The sequence below is a fragment of the Camelus dromedarius genome, chromosome 10, assembly GCF_036321535.1.
Source record: "Camelus dromedarius isolate mCamDro1 chromosome 10, mCamDro1.pat, whole genome shotgun sequence".
NCBI classification, from domain to species: domain Eukaryota; kingdom Metazoa; phylum Chordata; class Mammalia; order Artiodactyla; family Camelidae; genus Camelus; species Camelus dromedarius.
In genome coordinates this window covers 42,162,671-42,182,267 of record NC_087445.1, presented here as the reverse complement: position 1 = coordinate 42,182,267, position 19,597 = coordinate 42,162,671, and the positions used below count along the sequence as shown (strand labels likewise).

The 19,597-nt window shown below is 39.8% G+C and overlaps 1 protein-coding gene across 4 annotated transcripts in view; it reads left to right on the top strand.

Moving 5' to 3' along the window:
* Positions 1–19,597, top strand: part of LOC105087414 (guanine nucleotide-binding protein G(q) subunit alpha) — a 261,505-nt gene that overhangs the window by 189,217 nt on the left and 52,691 nt on the right. For all 4 annotated transcript variants that reach the window (XM_031449914.2, XM_031449915.2, XM_031449916.2 and 1 more), the window contains exons 4-5: positions 13,383–13,511; positions 16,109–16,238. In XM_031449914.2, coding sequence (XP_031305774.2) covers positions 13,383–13,511; positions 16,109–16,238 — 259 coding nt within the window. The remainder of the gene's footprint in view (positions 1–13,382; positions 13,512–16,108; positions 16,239–19,597) is intronic.

Below are 19,597 nucleotides of genomic sequence, written 5' to 3'. Positions count from 1 at the left end.
CAATGTCCTTTCGAGCTGGTCGATTTTAGGACCACACAGTGCATTTGATTCTTACTTCCCTTAAGTCTCTTTTAATCTAGTAGAGTCCTCTTTTGCCTTTCACTGGCATGTTGAAAAGACTGGCCTGGATTGGGCCTCATAACATGATTAAACTTTTTCCTGTGTCTCTTGGATTTTCTATAAACTGGAAGTTACATTTCCAGACTTGATTAGATTCCGGGGAAACATTGTGAGTAGAATGCACTTTAAGTGATGTGGTACCCTGGTTTACCCATCATTGGTGAAGTTAAGGTTCACCGTATTAGGGCACTGACAGCCTCTGTTATAAAGGTACGTTTCTTTTTTTCCTTCTGCCACCAAATGCACTCCGTGTGGTGTTCCTTCGTCATTGCATAATCTCCAGTTCCCCATCAATTCTTCACCTGATGGTTTTAATTCCAAACGATAATTCCTGACTAGTTTAACAATTCCATCGGGATTTGTAAACAAATGATTTTCTGCTTTTGTCAGTCGGTCTACAATGGCATTCTTCTGTGAAGTAGGAGGTTTTCTCCTCCACTGGTGCTGTTTGATTATCCTGAAATAACATTTTCTACCAAAAGGTATACATTTCAGGCTTTTTGTTAGTAATCTGTTATGTAGACTCAATAGACGGTGACTGTGTAACGTATCGTTCCGACCAGGACATTTTGCGAAGGAAGGGTTGCTATTGCTGATTACAGTGAAATAGCTGGCCTAACCTGGGAATCTTCTGGTCAAGCAGGGACATTTGGTCACCTTAGCTAAATGAAACCTAGGGAGGTGTTTTGTTTTGGGCCCCTTTGTTTTCTCTAGAAGACTCTTGTTTACTTTCAGGGAGTAGAACCAATCTGTTCCTGCCAGTTACGTAAGAAGTTGTATGTGGAAACCTGACTTAGCTGGCCCCGTGTTTCTGATCTCTTCCCGGTGTGTCTCACAGTACTCTTTACATTATAGCTCAGGGCCCAAGCAGCCTGGCTGGCCAGCTTTTAACCCCGTTGTGCTAGGAGGCCGAGTGTGTGGGCCACTTTATTCTTTCCTATGTTGGTCCCGGTCACTGTCCTTTTCCTTAGCCAGGAAAACCTTGCCAGCCCAAAGATAAGACCGGTGGCTTTTTGGATTCATCCCTTTGCTGCTGTGTTCCACGTGTTCCTCCAGTGTAGTCCAGGAAAGGCCCCGTAAACTGCAGGGATCTACTGATGAGGATGTAGGTCGCCTTTCTTGAGCATCCCTGATTCTCCATGCTGAATTCATTTTCACAGAATAACTCAAAGTAATTCCTTTCTCTGTATTTGAGATAGTTGTTACCCCTTTCCTTTCTGACTTTTGTGTGCGTTCCATTGGGTGTATCTCTAGTATTTCATCTCACCCCCTTTACTTCATGTGGGGTTTTTCTATTGTTCTTTCTATTTTTATAGTTAACATTTTAGAACTTTATCCTGGGCCTAATGTCTTGTCCAATATCATCCCCTACAGATATCTTTCTGACTCTGAGACCAACCTGCCTCAGCACTGCCTGTCTCTCTTGGGGCTTTTCAGCTTAGATTTAGGGAGCATGTAGCTCTTTAATGTCCAGCAGGGTGAGAATCGGTGCCGGCCATGCACATCTGCTTAAAGTTTGTAGCGTAACAGCCATTCTCTCCAGGACCCTGCTGGTTGTGAGAGTCAATGCAGGCCACTTGCCAGGAATACTGAGAACAGAGGCCAAGCATGCCTCACTTCTTCTTTTCTATCTAGTGAACTCCTACATATCCTTCAAGACCCAATTCAGGCATCACAGCCTTGGAAGGTCTTGCTCAACACCCAAAAATACTGAGTCACTGTCATCCATCTAACACTTGTACATACCTCTTTTGTATCTGTTACCGTGTTTACTGAAGTGTCTCTCTCCTCTACCCTCAGTGCCTGACACTGACTGCTCATGTTTGACCTTCACAAATGATTGTTCCATGAAATAATAGATGGGCGATTTCCACTATTTCAGTGGCCATCGCATAGGCACTGCCTCTCTTTGGCCATTATAGATGAGCTGTGACGTTTCAGAGTTGAAGGCATTTCAGTCTTTTTTCCCCACTGTTTTTGAAGGTCTGGGATCTGGAAAGCTCAGTTACCAAAACGGCCACCATTTGCTGAGCACTTACTAGATGTTAGATTCTGTGCCTAGTTGTTTACTTGCAAAGTTGTAGATATTTCTTATTATCCCCATCAAACAGAGGAGGAAACGGTCTCAGGGAGGTTGAGTAACTTTTTCAAAGTCCCACAATTAGTAAGTGATAGGAGTAGGAACTGAGATCGGATTTACTGCCTCTAAAGCCCAAATTTTCAATTACTGTGAAATATAATCTCAGACAGCTGTGGGGAGGGTATAGCTTAGTGGTAGAGCGCATGCTTAACATGCACGAGGTCCTGGGTTCAATCCCCGGTACCCCCTCCATTAAATACTTACATACATGCATACATACATGCATACATAAATACCCTAATTACCTCCCTCCTAAAAAATTTTTTTAAAGAAATATAATTTCACAGAGGTTGAATGGATGGGTGGATAACAGAGAGAGATTAATAATTGACAGTTGTTAGATGTATAGATGATGGACTAATAGGTAAATATCTATAATTAATCACTCACCATGAAAGATACAAATTATTTATTATTCTCTATCACCATAGCCTATAGGTAGTTTCATATGTATCAGGACAAGAGGGAAAATTACGTAGAATTAGTGGAAAACAAGCCTAGCAGGGTTTTGATTATCATCTAGAAAACTTAGCCGTGTTTAACAGTCTGTCAGTTTTTCATAGAACCCGGAAGATGTTTGAAGTCACAGATGTTTGAGAAATGTTATTTCTTTATTTTAGTCCACAGTCTTAACCCCTTTTCCCACACTCCATTAAATAACTTTTACTGGAGTTGAGCTAGAGCCAGTAAGAAGAACACAATAAAACGATTGGAGTTTTCCTTTTTCTACTTTGATTGGCCAACTTGCTGATCTTAATAAACAATCACATGGCCCAGAGGACAGGCAGCACTGGTAGAAACAAGGAGAAGAGAAATTCCAGACAATGGATAAGCAGTTTAGGATAAGTTTGCAATTGGCTTTAATTTGACATATTCTTCCAGTTCTATTTAATGAGAGACTGAAAAGCATTCTAAGTTGCTGGAGAGCTTTGTAGCTTTTGTTATTAATTTTTTTTATATTGTATTTAAAACAAAAAGCCTGTGGGCTCTGAATATCTTTAGATAAAGAGCATAATTAACAGATGGCTGTAGGTTTACTTTTTTTTTTTTTTTTTTTTTGCCGAGGTTCACCACCTGCTTTAACACACTGAGACATCAGGTCAAATGAGTTCACTGCCTACAGTACCCAAAGCTGTGACATTACCCAGAGAACACAAATCTCAATCACATTGACATGTAGTGAGAAAAGTCCTCATGCTGCAGGGTTTTGGCAAAAGACTGCTCTATCCGTGTTAACCTTAAGGGACCAAATAATCCCTAATCTTGCTTTTTAAAATTTCTACATGTTCCACAGCCCATAAATCCCAAGTACAGGAATAAATTGGCTTCTGGGCATAAGTCAGAGTTTACTTCTAACTTCATGCTTAAATTTTTAATTTAATGTGAAAATGCACAAGGAATTTGAATGTTGAATTTAAAATGCAAAATGAATTTCCGAGGTAGGTTATAGCATATCCACCTGATTTCGGGCTGAATCCTTCTTGAAGAAGCACCTTGTTAAATTAGTTCCTGCTTCAGGAGCCAAATACTTGAACTCAAGGGTGGTGTTGGCTCTGACTCGCACAGCCATTCTGACTTTACTCTTCATCTGCCGATTAAAAAGAGGCCTAAGCCTACTGCAGCCTTTTGGAAGCAGGCGAGAGATTGTATGGTGAAAACATTGAGTCAGGGTCTGGCCTTGCCACTTCAACTACGTAAGCGTCACTTGGCTCAGATGCTGTTGTGTGACCTGTAATCTCTAAACTCTCCTAAATTCTGAAATTCTTTGATTCTATAAAAGTAGACAACCTTGATCTGAACAACCATTATCCTGTGCAGTGAAGTGAAAACGTGGTACCCCAAAATTTACCTGGAAATGTCATAAACAAAGATGATTCTCTCCATAGTTAAATTACTAAAATGCTATCTTGAGCTCAGAAGAGGGTACTGATCTTGAATACATTTGTTCTTTTTTAAAGAGTGACAGTAATAACATGGAGTGTCCTTTTTTTTTTTTTCACCTGAGTGGAATTTCCTTTGTTTTTGTTTTCTTTTATCTTTTTGAGCCATATCCCCTAATAACCTTTTGCAAGAATAGAACAAACAAAACATACCCTATATGTGTCTTCCATAGTGAACTCTGACGATTCTAAGACTTGGTCTTTATTGCCCCTTTTCAGCATGCTTGGCTGGAGCTGTTAGAGATGGTAAGACTTAGACAAGCCTGACACTCTCCAGCCTTCGTTACAGAGGCGCAGCCAGGGAAGGGCTGGCTTTGACACCTGTTCTCACTCACCCACCTGCCTGAAGGCCAGAGTGCATGTGGGAGACGAGCTGCACTTTGTCACTTTGCTGCTTGCTCACATTTTGGCAGAACCTTTGCATGTTCGGTAGTTTGACCCCTTCTTCTCAGTCCTTTCCACCATGTCCTCAGGACAACCCGCTGAAACTGGGGTGCTGATACCACAGAACAGGACTGGAAAACCCTCAGGCCAAATTCAGCCTGCTGCCTGTCTTTATAAATTAAGTTTTATTGGAACATAGCCAAGCTCACTTGTTGGTGTATTACTTGTGGCGGTTTTGTGCCCAGTGGCAGAGTTGAATCATTGCAACAGAGACTCAGCATCCCACAGAGCCTAAAATATTTACTGTCTTGATTTTTACCCACCACCCAAAAAAAGAAAAAAAAATTGCAAGCCCCTCCCATAGAAGATGACTAAATATTAGAAGGCAACTAGCAATGTGCTTCCACTTCTACCATTTAGTTAGAACTCCCTTAGGACTCAGATGCTCTGAATTAACCCAGAGATTGGTTTTACAGTATCAAGGGAACGGATGACCTGCAGTCCTTATGCGGTACTCCGTAGATAGTGCTTTGCACAACAAAACTTCAGATACTAAGTCAGCATAGGAGAGCTCCAGATTGGGTTCCCTGGCAGTACTTGTAAATGCCATGCTAAGGCTGTCCAGTACTAAAGGTGGTACAAATGACCAGGGATGTCCACTGAGTAGATTCAGCTCTGAGAACAAGGATTATGTCTCATATATCTTGGCTTTTGCCCATTGTAGTGCCTGGTGCTGCTGGTTGAGGAGTGTTGTGAGATTTAATGATCAGTGGAACCACAGGTAGGACTGGCAGGCTTTTGTAAGGGGCCTCACAGAACAGATACCTTATTAGAGGGTAGCCCCACCTCCAGTCTCAAGGGAGCCCAGGAAATACGCTTTCTTCATCTGACTCACTCCTTTGTTTGACTCCCTACCTACCAAGCCGTCTTTGGACTCTGATGGGCTGACCCTTGTGTTCTTGAGGATTGCTGTGGCTTCCTGATCTGCAGTAATGGATTGAATTTGGGTCTGCAATTAGTTTAATATGACCCACTCCTCAGACCTGATCATTCTTGTCAAAATGAAAGTTCTGATCCTATAGAACCGATATCCAAGTTAAGGAGACGTGACCACGAGAGACCTGCTTGAATCAGCGACCTTTTGCTCATGGCTGGCTCTTGGCTACCATCACTGGAAGCTCTCTCGTGGACCACATCTTACCTGCACTGTGGGATGGTTATTTATAGCATGTTGATCTCCATTACTAGAGCACAGGCTCCTTAAGGACAGGATCCAGGATTCACATCATTTTCTTTATGTTCCCCCCACACCCCAGCCCTCTGCACAGCACCTAGCTTTCAGTCTAGGCTTTAAGAGAAAGTTGGTAAATGAATGAGTAATAAACGAATAAGTAAATTATGTGTCTTTCCTGACTTCTTCCCATCTCTCTTCTCTCTCCTGTCCTGCCTGTTCTGGTCCCTTTCGGGCTGCGCAGTGCAACTCATCCCCCACTTCTCTCCACAATTCTCTAGTGACTACAGTCCATAATCATCTCTTCCTTCTTAATGCATTCATAGTTAGCGCCTCACAATTGGGCACTTAATTATTTCTTAATTGATTCATCTGTGCTATCTTTGCTTCCCAGGCAGCCTGATGTCCCTAAAGGCAAAGAAAATATTTATATTTAAGTATTTTGTACCAGCTCCCTGTGCCAACCCCTCTCCCTCCATCACACACAGAGATTGGAATTTAATATATAACAGATTTTCAATCAATATGTATAAATTAACTGAACTAAGCACTGCCATTATAGTTGGAAATAGACTAGAATAAAAAGCAGCCTTCTGATGCTTCTGATGTGTTTTTGAAGTACAAAAACTATGTCAAAATTAGTCAACAGCTTTGAAAATTATCCTATAAAAGATGAATACATTGACAAAACCAAACAGGCAAATTGAAAAAGTTCTCTTCCTCCTTTCCCTTCTCTTTCTCTCAGTCTCTTTCACTCTCTCTGTTGTTGTTTCATTTCTGCTCTTCATTATAAGGTTAATTTGTTTGAGCAACAGACTCGGGGATCTGTTGGCAGTGACCCAAGCCTGGCCCCGGCCCTGACGGACACATCGTTTCTCCCCCCCGACACTAGTAGTCTCTTTATGTTAGATATTCAGATCAACTATCCACACACAGGATTCCTAAGATACTGAAACTATTTACTAAATTCAGGGATAGGATCTTTTTTTATAAGGTATTTAATTTACTTTCAGAAAATCTGATTGTCTGGCTTGGTTTAATTTTTTGGCAAAGGAAAACTGAAATGCATGATCTCTTAGACTTCTGTTTTATTCCCCTAGGATATTGTCCCTTGAGTACCTTTCCTAAACTGAGATTATAGCCTACCTCCTACCTAACTGGGTGATGTTTGTTTTAAACCCGGGATTTTGTACTGGAAACAACTTCTCACGAACAAAATCTTTGTAATAAATGCTGCCTCTCCTTGAACTCTGATACCATGGTGTGCCAGGTGTTAAAGAGGAAAAGGGAAAGTTGATTTGCCCTCCAAAAATGAGCTCTTGAGGAGATGAAAGTGTTTGTGTAATGAGTAATCAGAAATCCTGAGCAGCTCGCCAGCCTAACCAGCCTAACCAGATTACCAGCCAGGCTCATTTCAGCAGCAGGACCTGCCAGAGGAGGGCGGAGGGAGGTATTTAGGTAGATCTTGCATCAAAACCTGTACTTGACTCTCCCCTCAGGATGGCAGTTGTGCAGAACTGTTACTCTCACTCCTTTTTTTTTTTAAGTTTACGTTGACAGTTTCTTTTACTTTTTCCCTTTGAATCCTTGTGGTCACATAGCAGCTATGCAGTAACCATGTGTTTCTGGTTTCTCCTTAGCTTCCACAGCTTTTGACGGTGTCACGTAAGATCTCAGGCATGATCTAGCTTTCAGGTCCCCCAGGACTCTACCTCTCACAATGAGGTCTTCTTAATTTTTTTTAATGAAGTCGACCTACTTTTTCTAACCTTCTTTTCAATAATTAAAAATGTGAAATTCTACCCAGAGTCGTTTTCTGTGCCAGAACTTCAATTTAATATCTGACTTGAACTGCACATCTGTTATAAACACAGCCTCTGGATAGAAGGCCCTTACACAGGAGTGGAAGAACCCCAGTACATACCATAGAATCCCACATTAAGTGCTCCAAGGTGCTATATTCATTTATCTGACTGTGTTTAGTTGGATTTAGACCAAATGTCAGAAATTTGTTTTTCCACTTACCACCCACCAGTACTTTCCCCCATTTGGTATAATTGCTGAGGGTTGGTTGTATGTCTAATACTTTTATTAATTTTTTTAACCCCAACTGTAATATGATACAGTTTACTTGCTGAATCATCTCTAAATTTTATTCATTTCCTTAAAAAAAAAAACTTCAACTTCTAATTTCTGTGCTGTTCTTAGCTTAGATTTCAGTTGCTCTTCCAGTCATAGGTAGTAGGGCTTTTTCTTTTTAATTTTAAAAAAGATCTAAAAAAAAAAATAACAAGTTCTCATTACCTGTCAACTGGAGCATAAATTAAATTTGAAGGTCAGCTCAAAAACTGTTACTGACAAACTGTTGTCAAAACTAAGGAACAATTGGAATCTCTTAAAAACATTCAAAAGAGAAATGCCTTATTTAATTTGATTAGCACACATTGTTTCAGTGACATTCAGGCTTATCTCATATATTTTTAATCATTTAAAGCAATGGGTTATATCCTATTTCTGAATTTATTTTTTCTGCAGTCAGAGATGATTCTGAAGTTAAATATATAAAGAATTTAGCAGTTACAAGTTGCAATTATAAATGAATGGGCATGATTTCCTTAAGTCTTTCTGCAGAAGGGTGTTTTGTGGATAATCACCAAGGATTAGAGACAGTTCAGACTGGTTCCCAGAAAATGACTCTGTCCAAAATATACAAACATTCATTCCCATCCTAATAAGCTCCCCAGTTTCTCCTCTTTATATATAACCCTTTCCTTCCCACAAGTTGGGGAACTCCTTATAGGCAGGGGTCAGATCCTGGGACGCTTCGTTTCCTTAACACCTACTGCAATGTCGTGATCAGGGTGGCTGTTGAATTCCAGGTGTCCCTGCATTTTTTTCACGGTAGGAAAGGAACTATAGGAATTTGACTAACATTTACAACATCGCTTTGTTGCCTTGCTTTTCGCTGAGAACATTGGAAAACTGTTTCTTCCATTAAAGAGATTGTGTCCGAATCGTCTGTTTCTTAGGTCCCACTCCCTCTGTTTTCCCTGGATTCGAGTGAATTCCAAGGCCTGAAAGCGTGATCCTGACAGGCATAAAACGGGTGTACAAATGATATCACTTTGTAGCCAGGACCCAAAGGAGAGCAGGAAGCACATCTTCTAAATGAAGTTAAGGGAGTGCTGCCTTCCTTTCTGTGTTGTCTTTACATTCGTCAGAGGCATTTTAATTCAGAATTTCGTTCTTACGGAAGGCAGGCCAGTAATAGCCCAGAGCGGTAGTTCTGTAAGGATAGGTACCTAACAACCCCCTTCTCCTTTGTTTTCTCCTAAAACGCATAACCTGCCTTTCTAACCACTGCAGCATTTTCCATGAAACAGTTCTAATTTGAGTCACACGTTGAGCATCTGCCGTGTCCTGGGCCCTCGGTGAAGTTGTTGGTGACCCGTCATGGACAAAGGTAGTCATCGTTCCTGACCCCATGGAGGGTGAGAGCCCTAACTGGGCAAACATAAGTGGGGACATGTTGAGGTTTTTTTATATTAATTATGAAATTATCAATTATTACATGTCTCAAAGCAATAGCAGTTCATTGAAGCCCCATGAATGGATTGGAGTAAGATGGGTTTAATCAACTAACCCTCCCATTGTCTAGCAGAGTCCTAAACAAGCCTTTGTTCCTAGACAGTTAAATAAGTCCCCTGTATACCAGGGGACTTTTGCTCTCTCTGACATCAGGGGAAAGCTACTGCCGGCCACTTGTTACACATACATTGCCTTGGAAATGTACCTTGTGCCTATCACCATAGCAACACGCTGCGAATGACCTCAGCAGCCACTCAAAACCATTCCAACAAAACAAATTATAGCTATAATTAACTCTCTGAATTTACTCTGCAATATAAATTTGTTCAGACCTCGGTGTTTCTTTGTTAAAGGTTAAATGAATGGAATAATCCAGTGTGAACCCATCCCCTCCATAATGCCCCAGCATTCTTCCTCAGAATACGCACTCCGAGTTCTTCCCTTCAATGGAAGAGACAATTCAGCTAAGAGATTATTCCATCATTGCCTTTTCTCAGAATGTGACAGGAATCAGCAAATGAGGATGCTCTAGTCTCACTGTACCAGACCTCCAATTTTAAGGGAATAGAGTGGTTTTTTCCCCCCAAAGCACATGTGAAATGTGGAAAGTGCTGTGAGACCCTCCACGCCCATAAGCCCAGAATGAGGGGGCCTCATCGGGTTGGAGCTTACACAGGTGGAAGCTCTCCACCCTGGCCTCTCCTTGCCAGTGAAAAATGCTGGTTTGGGTGGACTTGAGTGGTTTGCCCATTTCTCAGATAGTCTGCAAGGTGTCTCCAGTCCTGGTGTAGCTCCCGAGCCACCCAGACCTTCCTATAGGAGAGGATATTTGGTGTGTCCTTTGGTTGAGGGGGTGTTCGTGTTCTGTTTTCTAGCCTCGTTTTGGGGTGTTCGAGGTTTGGTCTGGTTCCGATTCTAGATCACGTGCGTTGCAGCTAGTGAACCTTCATACAAGTTTACTTCAGTGTTTTCTTCTGTTAAACTAGATCAGTGTAACTTTTTTTACTCCAAGTGAAGTGAACCTTTCTCTCCAGCATCCAACTGAAGCAAGACACAAAGAGTGTCGAACAAGAAGTGCAGTTCACTTTCTAATTGCTCGGAAATGTCTAGGGGTCTTTAGTGGCCGCGTCCTTTCCTAGACATGGGCTGAAACCTGGGCGGTGAACGATGGAGCAGAGCCCGGCAAGCCGCAGGCGCCCTGTAGAAGTCAGTGGTTAGGCTCTGCTGCTACTCTCCGAACTGTGCTTACATTGAGACGCAAAAGGAAGATGAGGAGGGGGAAATATTCTTGCAAGTCTGAATGTTTCAGATGTTCAGCTAGGAGTGCCTGGGGTTCATGGAGAGACACCACTGACAGTGTTTTTAGAGGCAGACTAAGCCTCTAGACTCGGGGCTGTGGCTTTTCAGCTGCCGTGCGTATCCTGGTTCTGTCTTACTCCAGGATGTGTTTCCCGGGGCTCAGTCCACCCTTCTGACTTGGAGAGAGACTAACAAGGTTCCCACTGTGCAGTGTGACAGGAAATGTCCCACGTCATGTGCCGATCCTTTAAATTCTCCTGTGTAAGTACACGTGTTTAAAGGTGAAATGGCCACGTTTCTCTTCACCACAGAAGAGAGCAGCACCTTGTGTCCAAGAATTCTCCACCTTCTGTCCTGACCTCTGTGTGTTGGGTTAAGTGAGTAGAAATGATTTACCGGGCAGCATATTTCCAAACAGGCTTGCCAGTGTAAATCGGAAGATCTCTGATTCCTCTGAATTTAATTTTTGTATGTAGTAGTTAAATAAACAGTGATCTTGCAGATTTCAAAATGTACCTTCAAGTTTTTCAAACCAAGGAGCTGATAAATCAGAAAGCTCCATCTATGAAAGGAGCCAGGTGACTGCATTTGTGGAGCGATGAGCTGGTATATCTGTAGAATGAGATACAGACCAGCTTCCAGAACATGGGCTTGTTAATTCCATCAGACAAGTCCAAGACCATGCCAAGATATTGACTAAAATTTTGGGTCCAGTCCATTTTTACATTTCCTTCCTGCCTCTCACACCCATAATCTCCCAGCCTCTCCCCTATTTTGTCCCCCAGCCAATTTTGTCATAATGAAAGATATTGGGCTGGTTCCTGTCAATCAGTAGAGAGCTAATTACCAGCTAGAGAATCATTGATGTATTTGGGATAAGGCCATTAGAATGCTAATTAATTGCTTTGCAGTAGGAATTTCCAGACGAAATCATTTTTTGTCTTAAAGGATTGATAGACCTCCAAAAAGGCAGTAGTTTATTTCTTTGTTAAAGTCAGACTTAGCTCTTCTATTTTATGATCCCATGAATCTTAGAGACTCAATATAGTATTTTTTTAAATACTCAGTTTTAAATTTAACAATATCGTTAATGTAGAAACACCACTAGTGAGAATGATATTTGAATAATGCTAAAACTAAATCTCGACATTGGAACCCGTCCATCCATTCAGCAAATAGCCATTAAGTACCACTTGCCAGGCGCTCTTTCAGGTGCGAAGGCAGGAATGAGGGTGGATGGGACAAAGTCCTTACCCCCGGTAGGTCACATCAACTGAGTGCTGACGCTCTTACTCATCTGTATATAATATGTTCCACAGCGGTCACTCCCTGTTACATGTCTCAGACCTCACTGTCTCTTGTTTGTGGGCATAAATGTATTGAGGACCTAACTCCTTCCAAGGCTGTACTGATTACTTCCTGTATACACTTTGTTGTTGTATGTTTTGAAATCATATCTGTGCTCCATCCTCTCCAGGGTCAAAGGGAACATGGTGGCTCTTTGAAATCATGAGGATGCCATACAGAACAGTCATTTTCACCTGTTTGTCATCAATTATATCAAATTATGTAATTCTCAGAGTTGCAAATTATTTTTGTAATTTGAGAGAATCAGAAAGTGAATGGAATATAACATTTTCGAAAAGACAGAATTATACTGATGGAGAGTATCTGTGTGGTTGCCATGGACTAGGGTTGGGAATGGCCAGCCCAAAAAAGTTTTGGTAACAGAACAATTCTGTATCCTGCTTGTGGTGGTGATTGCATGAATCTCTACATGTGATAAAATTTCATAAACTATATACACCCCACCCCAAATGTGTGTGTGTGTGTAAAACTTGGTGAAATCTGAATTAGGTCTGCAGTTTAGTTAATAGCATTGGGTCAGTGTCAGATTCCTGGTTTTGATAATGTACTGTGGTCACATAAGATGTTATCATTGAGGGAAGCCGGGTGAAGGGTACAGGAGACGTCTTTAATATTTTTGCAACTTCTTGTGAGTCTAAAATTATTTCAAAATTAAAAGGTTTTTTTTTTTAATGAGAAAGTATCATATAAACAGATAAATTTAAAGTTTAGGTGTGGTGACTCCATACACTGGGAATATCTGACCTTAGATGTTGTTGTCTCAGTAACTAGAAATCTCATGGCTTCACATTAACTGTGAATGACTTAGCTTTTGGACAGAGTTTAGGACATGGTATGCTGCTGTCCTCTCTTAGGGGAATAAGGGAAATACATTCCAGGAAAAGGCTCTGATGTTCTGCAAAAAAAATGCATCCTGACCTCACATGTAACTCTTTTATCTGTTTATTTATACAAATAACATTTGGATAAATAATTCAAAAACTGTTTGCTTTATTAAACTCCTGCTTACCCACCAGACCTGCTAAACAAGTAGAGGGCACTGAATTTCTTTTCTTCTTCCCCTTTACTTCTTGAATGATTTCTATTTGATAAGAAGAGAGGAAATGAGAACTACTGTGCACCAGGTAATCCATAGATGGATATCCTGGCTCTGACTAGTGGAAGGTTGACTTTATCTCTCACTTCCCAAACTTCTCTACCACTTGCTTTTTTTCCTTTCTTTTCTTCACTTTTCTCTTAGGATTCATTGTCACCCTTCCCTTTTCTGTGTGATGGTGTCACTAATGTTCTCATTGTGTCTTCCTTCCTCCAGCTATCTTAATGACTTGGACCGTGTTGCCGACCCTACCTACCTGCCTACGCAACAAGATGTGCTTAGAGTTCGAGTCCCCACCACAGGGATCATCGAATACCCCTTTGACTTACAAAGTGTCATTTTCAGGTAGTAACTGAGTCCATAAAAATCCACTTCCCAGCTTTTATGCCTTGAGCGTATTTGGCGAACTCTATGAGTATTGAAATCATGTGTAGACTTTAAAACAATACCACCTTTATACCAGTCATTATCAGTAGATACCCAAATGAAATATTGTGTCCCTGAAAGAGGAAGCAGAGGAAAGGTGTATGGGCAGATTTCTTATTCCAGATTAAATCACCAAGAAGCCAATGAAATCTTAGTTTGCTGGTGTGGGCATAATGTTTAGTTTGCGCAAATGTTGGTTCTGACTATAATTTTCTGGGAATCATTTTAACTATGAGGACAATGGATATATTTTTACATTTGTGTAAGATATAAATGATCTTATAACCCTATTAATAATAGAAATCATAGGTTGTCAGAAGCTTTCATTTGTTTCCTCTGCGTCCTCTGGTACCAATGCAAAATTTTTCAATAGCAATAAAAATACAAGATGTTTTGTGTTTCTAAAATAAGTTGCTTGAAAAATTAAAAAATGCATAGTTTTGAAAATGGATTGGTCAACCGAGCCTAAATTTACATAGGAAAACAGAATGAAAACGTATCACTTCCTGCCTCAGTGCTGCCGTTCTTTCTGGGTAATACTTCAGCAGGAGTATTCTAAGAGAAAAAGTAAACAATACTGGTGTACTTTCATTTACTCTCTTATTACACAAGCACTCAGGTGTACCTTTAGATAGGATACAAACTACATGTTGCATAGAGAAATGAAAACGAGTGTAGACAGTTGAGTTCCTTGGGAGTTCCATCCCATTTGAGACAACTACATACAAGTACGTGAAGTAGGAGTTAATGTGACTCCTACTGTGTGACTGCCGTGTGACTCTGGCAAACAGTCCTCCATCATTCCTTGCCAAAACACTGTGTGTTTTATTCTAATCAGTCTCTGCACCTGTGGTTGCATCTGGCTGCCATATGCTACTCTAACAGACCCATAAAGGGGTGACGTTTTGTAACTATTTCCGAGCCTCATTTTTTAAATCAATAAAATGGTTATATTCGAGAATCACCAAGGTTCCTTATAGCTCTAGCATTCTGGATTAAGTTTTGAGTTCACAGCAGTTAGAGATCTTTAATTTGAGACACCAAATTTCCTTTCACTTGTAACCATGTTAGAATATTTTCAGAAGACATACAGTATTTCATGGAGATTTTCATCTCCTCTTTGCTTTATAATTAGTGAAATCTGAAACCAGGTTGGGTTTTTTTTATTATGTCTTTTTTTTTTTTCCCCTAAATTTTGTGCACTAGCTTTTAAGGGCTTTTTTTTTTTTTTGCTACTTCAGCAGAAGTAGTGTCTCAGAAGAATAATTTCTTGCTACCACCAAAAGCATCTTACAGGGCTTAGTGTGACAGGATATCATGGAATGAGGATTTCATATTAATGAGCATGTAATTCACTCGGCATCAGAGAAAAGCTAGAATTTTAATATTTCTAAAGATCTACGAATTCTAGTTTTGTTCTCTGTAGTTCATAGGTCTCCCTGGAGCCACTGTTTTGCCCATCAGATACCTCTTTTGTAGGAAACTTTTTGAAGCAGTTACTGGAAGAGCCTTGATTTCCTAGTTTAGGTTAATGTTTGGAGGCAGGGAAATTAACAACTGCAGTTTGCAAAAATGCTTAAAGAGCCCTACTCTTAAAATTTTATACCTGAAACTCTCGTTTTCTGAAAATATTTTGTCTTATAAACAGTGTGCATGTTTTAGTCAACATATGAGTTCAACAATTTAAAGAAACTTGGATTCAATGCCAAGTTCTGCTAGGTATTTTCATATATACAATAGCACTCAAATTAACTGATGTCATTGTGTTTCCTGAGCACATAACTTAGCTACAGAGTCGACAGGTAAAAACAAATCCTTGAAATGGTTCAAATGGTGGACTCTTGTAACATCTTGATGTTTTATACACATTACTTCTAGCATGTTAGCAAGTTGATTTGTGCATAAGGGCCGCTGAACCGTGTTACCAATATGATCAGACTGTCCCAAATTATTGTGAATATTGGAAGGAAAAAAGAGCCCAAAAAGCTTACCCAACTGATGAAGATCAGTGGGGTTGTGTTTGCATTTAGTTGAAGCATCACCCATCCACATTGAAAAATACACTATCTTAAATCTTTTCAATGCATTTGCAGTCATTTCTAGCATCCTTGAGAAATACATGAGGATCTTCATTCTCATTTTCTAGGGAAAGAAACTGAAGTCAGTATTACCATTAGAGCTTAACACAAATAAAACTCATTTTGTTTCTGACTTTTTTGTGCTTAGTTAAATAAAACACTGCTTGGCTTGGCACAGGATTTTTTTTTCTTTTTTACAAAGTTATAATTTTTATACACTTCAGGTAACTTTCTAATAACTGCAATGATTTATTACCCAGAATGTCTCAACCTTGATTCTTAGGTAACAGAAGATTAGTAGATGTTCAGTGAATATTAATTGAACTGACTTGGACTGTTTTCTTTAGAGAGGGTATTTCCTAAGTTTGTAAGTAAAGCTATACTTCTATTGACATTTTTCTTTATGTGCTATTAATATGCATGTTATTAACCTTGCAGAATGGTCGATGTAGGGGGCCAAAGGTCAGAGAGAAGAAAATGGATACACTGCTTTGAAAATGTCACCTCTATCATGTTTCTAGTAGCGCTTAGTGAATATGACCAAGTTCTCGTGGAGTCAGACAACGAGGTGAGTGCTCTTTGGACAGGCAATGGATTGTCATTTTAATACCTGATACAAGTTAATGAGAGGGTATGGGGTAAACTGACTTCATTGTTTTCTTGACTACCGATTTGGGGATTCACCAAAAATAACCCTATGGTAGTATGTGATATACTCAGAACAGTAAGCTTTTTTGTCCAACGTTCGAACAGGTTTGTGTGTTCAGGTCTGATTAGCCCCTATGTGATACTTTTAACACAGTGCCGAGGCTCTGAAAATGAAAATAACAAGGAAGTCCCCGGGCTAATCGTCCCATTATTTTACAGCCTTCTTCCTACAGGATGGAGTGGGGAGTGTTGAGAGTGAGTCAGCCTGTTTTGTTTTGTTTTCATTTTGCTTAAATCATTGTTTGTGTGATGGGTGGGTCCCAGAGAGTACTTACAACCTCTCTTGGCAAATGTGAGTGACTTTGCAGCTGGGCTCTGAATCAGTTTGTTTTGGAGCCAAGAAGTGTCCTGGGGATGTGTCCTTTGTGCTCTTATAGAAGTCTGTAGGCTATTGCATAACTTCATCCCTGTTAAGCGCTGAGTGATTGAAAAGATATCCCTGATATACCGACCTGGAGAACTGATTCAGTGTTGTGATCTTCTCTTTATTGCATGAAATTCTAACAAGTACAAATACAGGTTTTTAGGATGATCAAGTCCACATGGTGGGTCAGAGTTGATTGTGGAGGATAATTAAGGGGCTGAAAACTGACTTAAGAGCTGGAGTTCAGTGTGTGTGTTGAGGAAGTGGAGAAGACACCTTTGATACCATGTTAGAGGCAGAGTTTGCAGACTGACATGTCAATAGTAGGTGTTAAATATCCCTCTAATACAAGAAAAAGACGTGCAGTACCCCAATAGTTGATTAAAATAAGATCTAGCATATTAAAATGTACTTTAAATTTTGTACATTTGGGGGGTACACAAGAACTCTGGCTTCTTGGTCCTTTTTCAATATTTTAAGTTTTCTGCAAGTGTTAGTATCCCCATTCAAATACATATCCAATCCTCTGTAGGACTGATAAAGAGTTCATGAACCAATATCCCATAGAGCTGAGTTATCTATTGGTGCATTTCGAATCTTTCCTGGGTTACAAGTATATGGGCTTTTGAATCAATCGAAGTCCCCCTCCCCCCCAAATATCTTAGTATTTAAGGGACTTCTTTCTAACAGAGAGGTTTATCAGTTTATTAGCCATTTGCCTTTTGTAGCTATAATACAAAGTGCCTAAAAAGCATGCTAAGATACATGAAGACCAGTTACCAAGCTTTGAGTGAAGCAGTCGCCACCAGAATTTTAGCTGTGACATCTCTATATGTATTTTGATCTTTGTATACTCCATAATCCTTGAGTGTAGTATTTTAAACATAGTATGTATTTTGGAAGCACACATAGACAACGTTTCTGATTTCTTTGAATGTTGAATCAAGACAAATTATTTTGAGGGCTCGTCTACTGTGTGCTCAGTAGCAGGGGACCTAAAGAGATAGGGAAATGGAAGGAAAAAAATCAACTTTGTCCTAAATTTAGGACCTCAGGGAAAAAGAGATGCTTTTGTCAGAATACAGTGTGGGGAAGGAAGGCCTTAGTTATGAGGGTCATTGTTTCTCCTCTTTAGTTTGCTGTCCAGTGAAATAGAATTTAAGACATTTTCAACTACAGAGAAGATGTAAGACACGCACGTAATTTTCTTATGTCACTGTTTACATACAGCTAGAGGAAAACAAGTGTTTATCAATATACATTTTATATGAGATAAATGCATTATATTTATAAAGAAATATATTTTGATTTAATGCTACTCAGTTTACCACTCCGAAATTTGCAACTCATCAGCTAATTCTAGCACATAGATCCAGTGAAGTTTCCACATAATGCAAGTTTCCACAGTAGCTTGTCATTCAATGTATAGGCACTACGTCCATCTACAAATATTTTCCCAGTTTCTTTGATTCCTGTGGTGGTGCCTTACGCTACAGATTAAAACAATAAACCTATTATTTTTCATTAGAACTCCCTAATCACTTGGGAATATTTTTAAAACCTACCTTGTAATTTTATAGTGTTCTTTTCTCAGACCTCAAGTCAAGCCTGATGGTGTATTAGAGATGATCTTAAGCATAGTAAGGAAAAATACGGCTCATTAATTACTTCATCCATGTTAGCCACAGTCGTCACTGCTGGGAATTAGGAGACACTGTCAAAAGTAGTTTTCAATGTCAGGATGTAGTCCTTTATTCTTTTTTTTTTTCTTCCAGTTATAATAATATATGAAAATGTCATTGCCTCTTACTTTCTCAAATCATTAAGAAAACTCAAAATTGTAGAATTCTGCTTACCCCAGATTTTCTGGGTTTGGTGAGACAAAGCTAAAATAAACTTCTAAAACATTTTGTTCTTGATTTTGAAATCTGATGTTCATAACTTTAATCCAAAGCAGACTTTGTTGTATGTTCCTTGATATATATTCGTGAGAAAAACCTGGGAATGGATACTGACAGCCTCCCTTTTATCTTGGGGGACTGTGGAAAATGCGTTGCAGACCACAAGCAAAAGCAGCCAAGGGAAGTATTTTAGATTATTGCTTTTGCTTTTAATGTTTTAAAACTTTATGTATTCATCTTCAAAATGTTTATGTAGATATGCTTTTGTCCAAGAGTTTGGGGAATAAATTTCCTTATTTGTTTTCTCCAAGGAAGAAAATATATATTACCAAATAGTGGGTGAGAATAAACAGGGTTGGAGAGCTGCATTGATCTGCATATTCCTTTTGCTTTCTTAGTTTCCCTGGATCACACACCAGCGCGGAGCCAGCTCTTCTGCTGTAATTCTTTCATACATACATTTCAGTGCCCCTGAAAGCCCAGAGTGCACAAGGAGGCACTGGTGTAACGTATTTCAGCTTATCAGTGTGTGTCCAAACTGTCTTTTAGTCCTTACTTTTGTGGTTCTCTGTTACATGAATATTTGAGCACTCCTACAGAGTTGTGTCTCAGATACTGACTCAGTGACTGTCTGACGGATCAAGCTTTTTATAGAATCCCAAAGACTTAGACCTTTTTCTCCAACACTTTTCTTTTTGAATATACACTTCTAATTTATATTAATCCTTTTGGAATAGTCACAACCAATTGGGTTTTAGTTTTATTAAAAAATTGAGATAGTTCCCTGTACTGCAGGCCCTCCTTTGAGCCGGGATGGGTTCCTCAACATTGGTACCCATGAACGTTTATCCTTCAAATCTGATTCTTGGAGTTGCTCAGTTGATTTAGGGGGGGAAAAAAAAAAAGAACAGTGAGAGAGCTGATATTTAGAATACCTTAGCACTTTATGTCTGT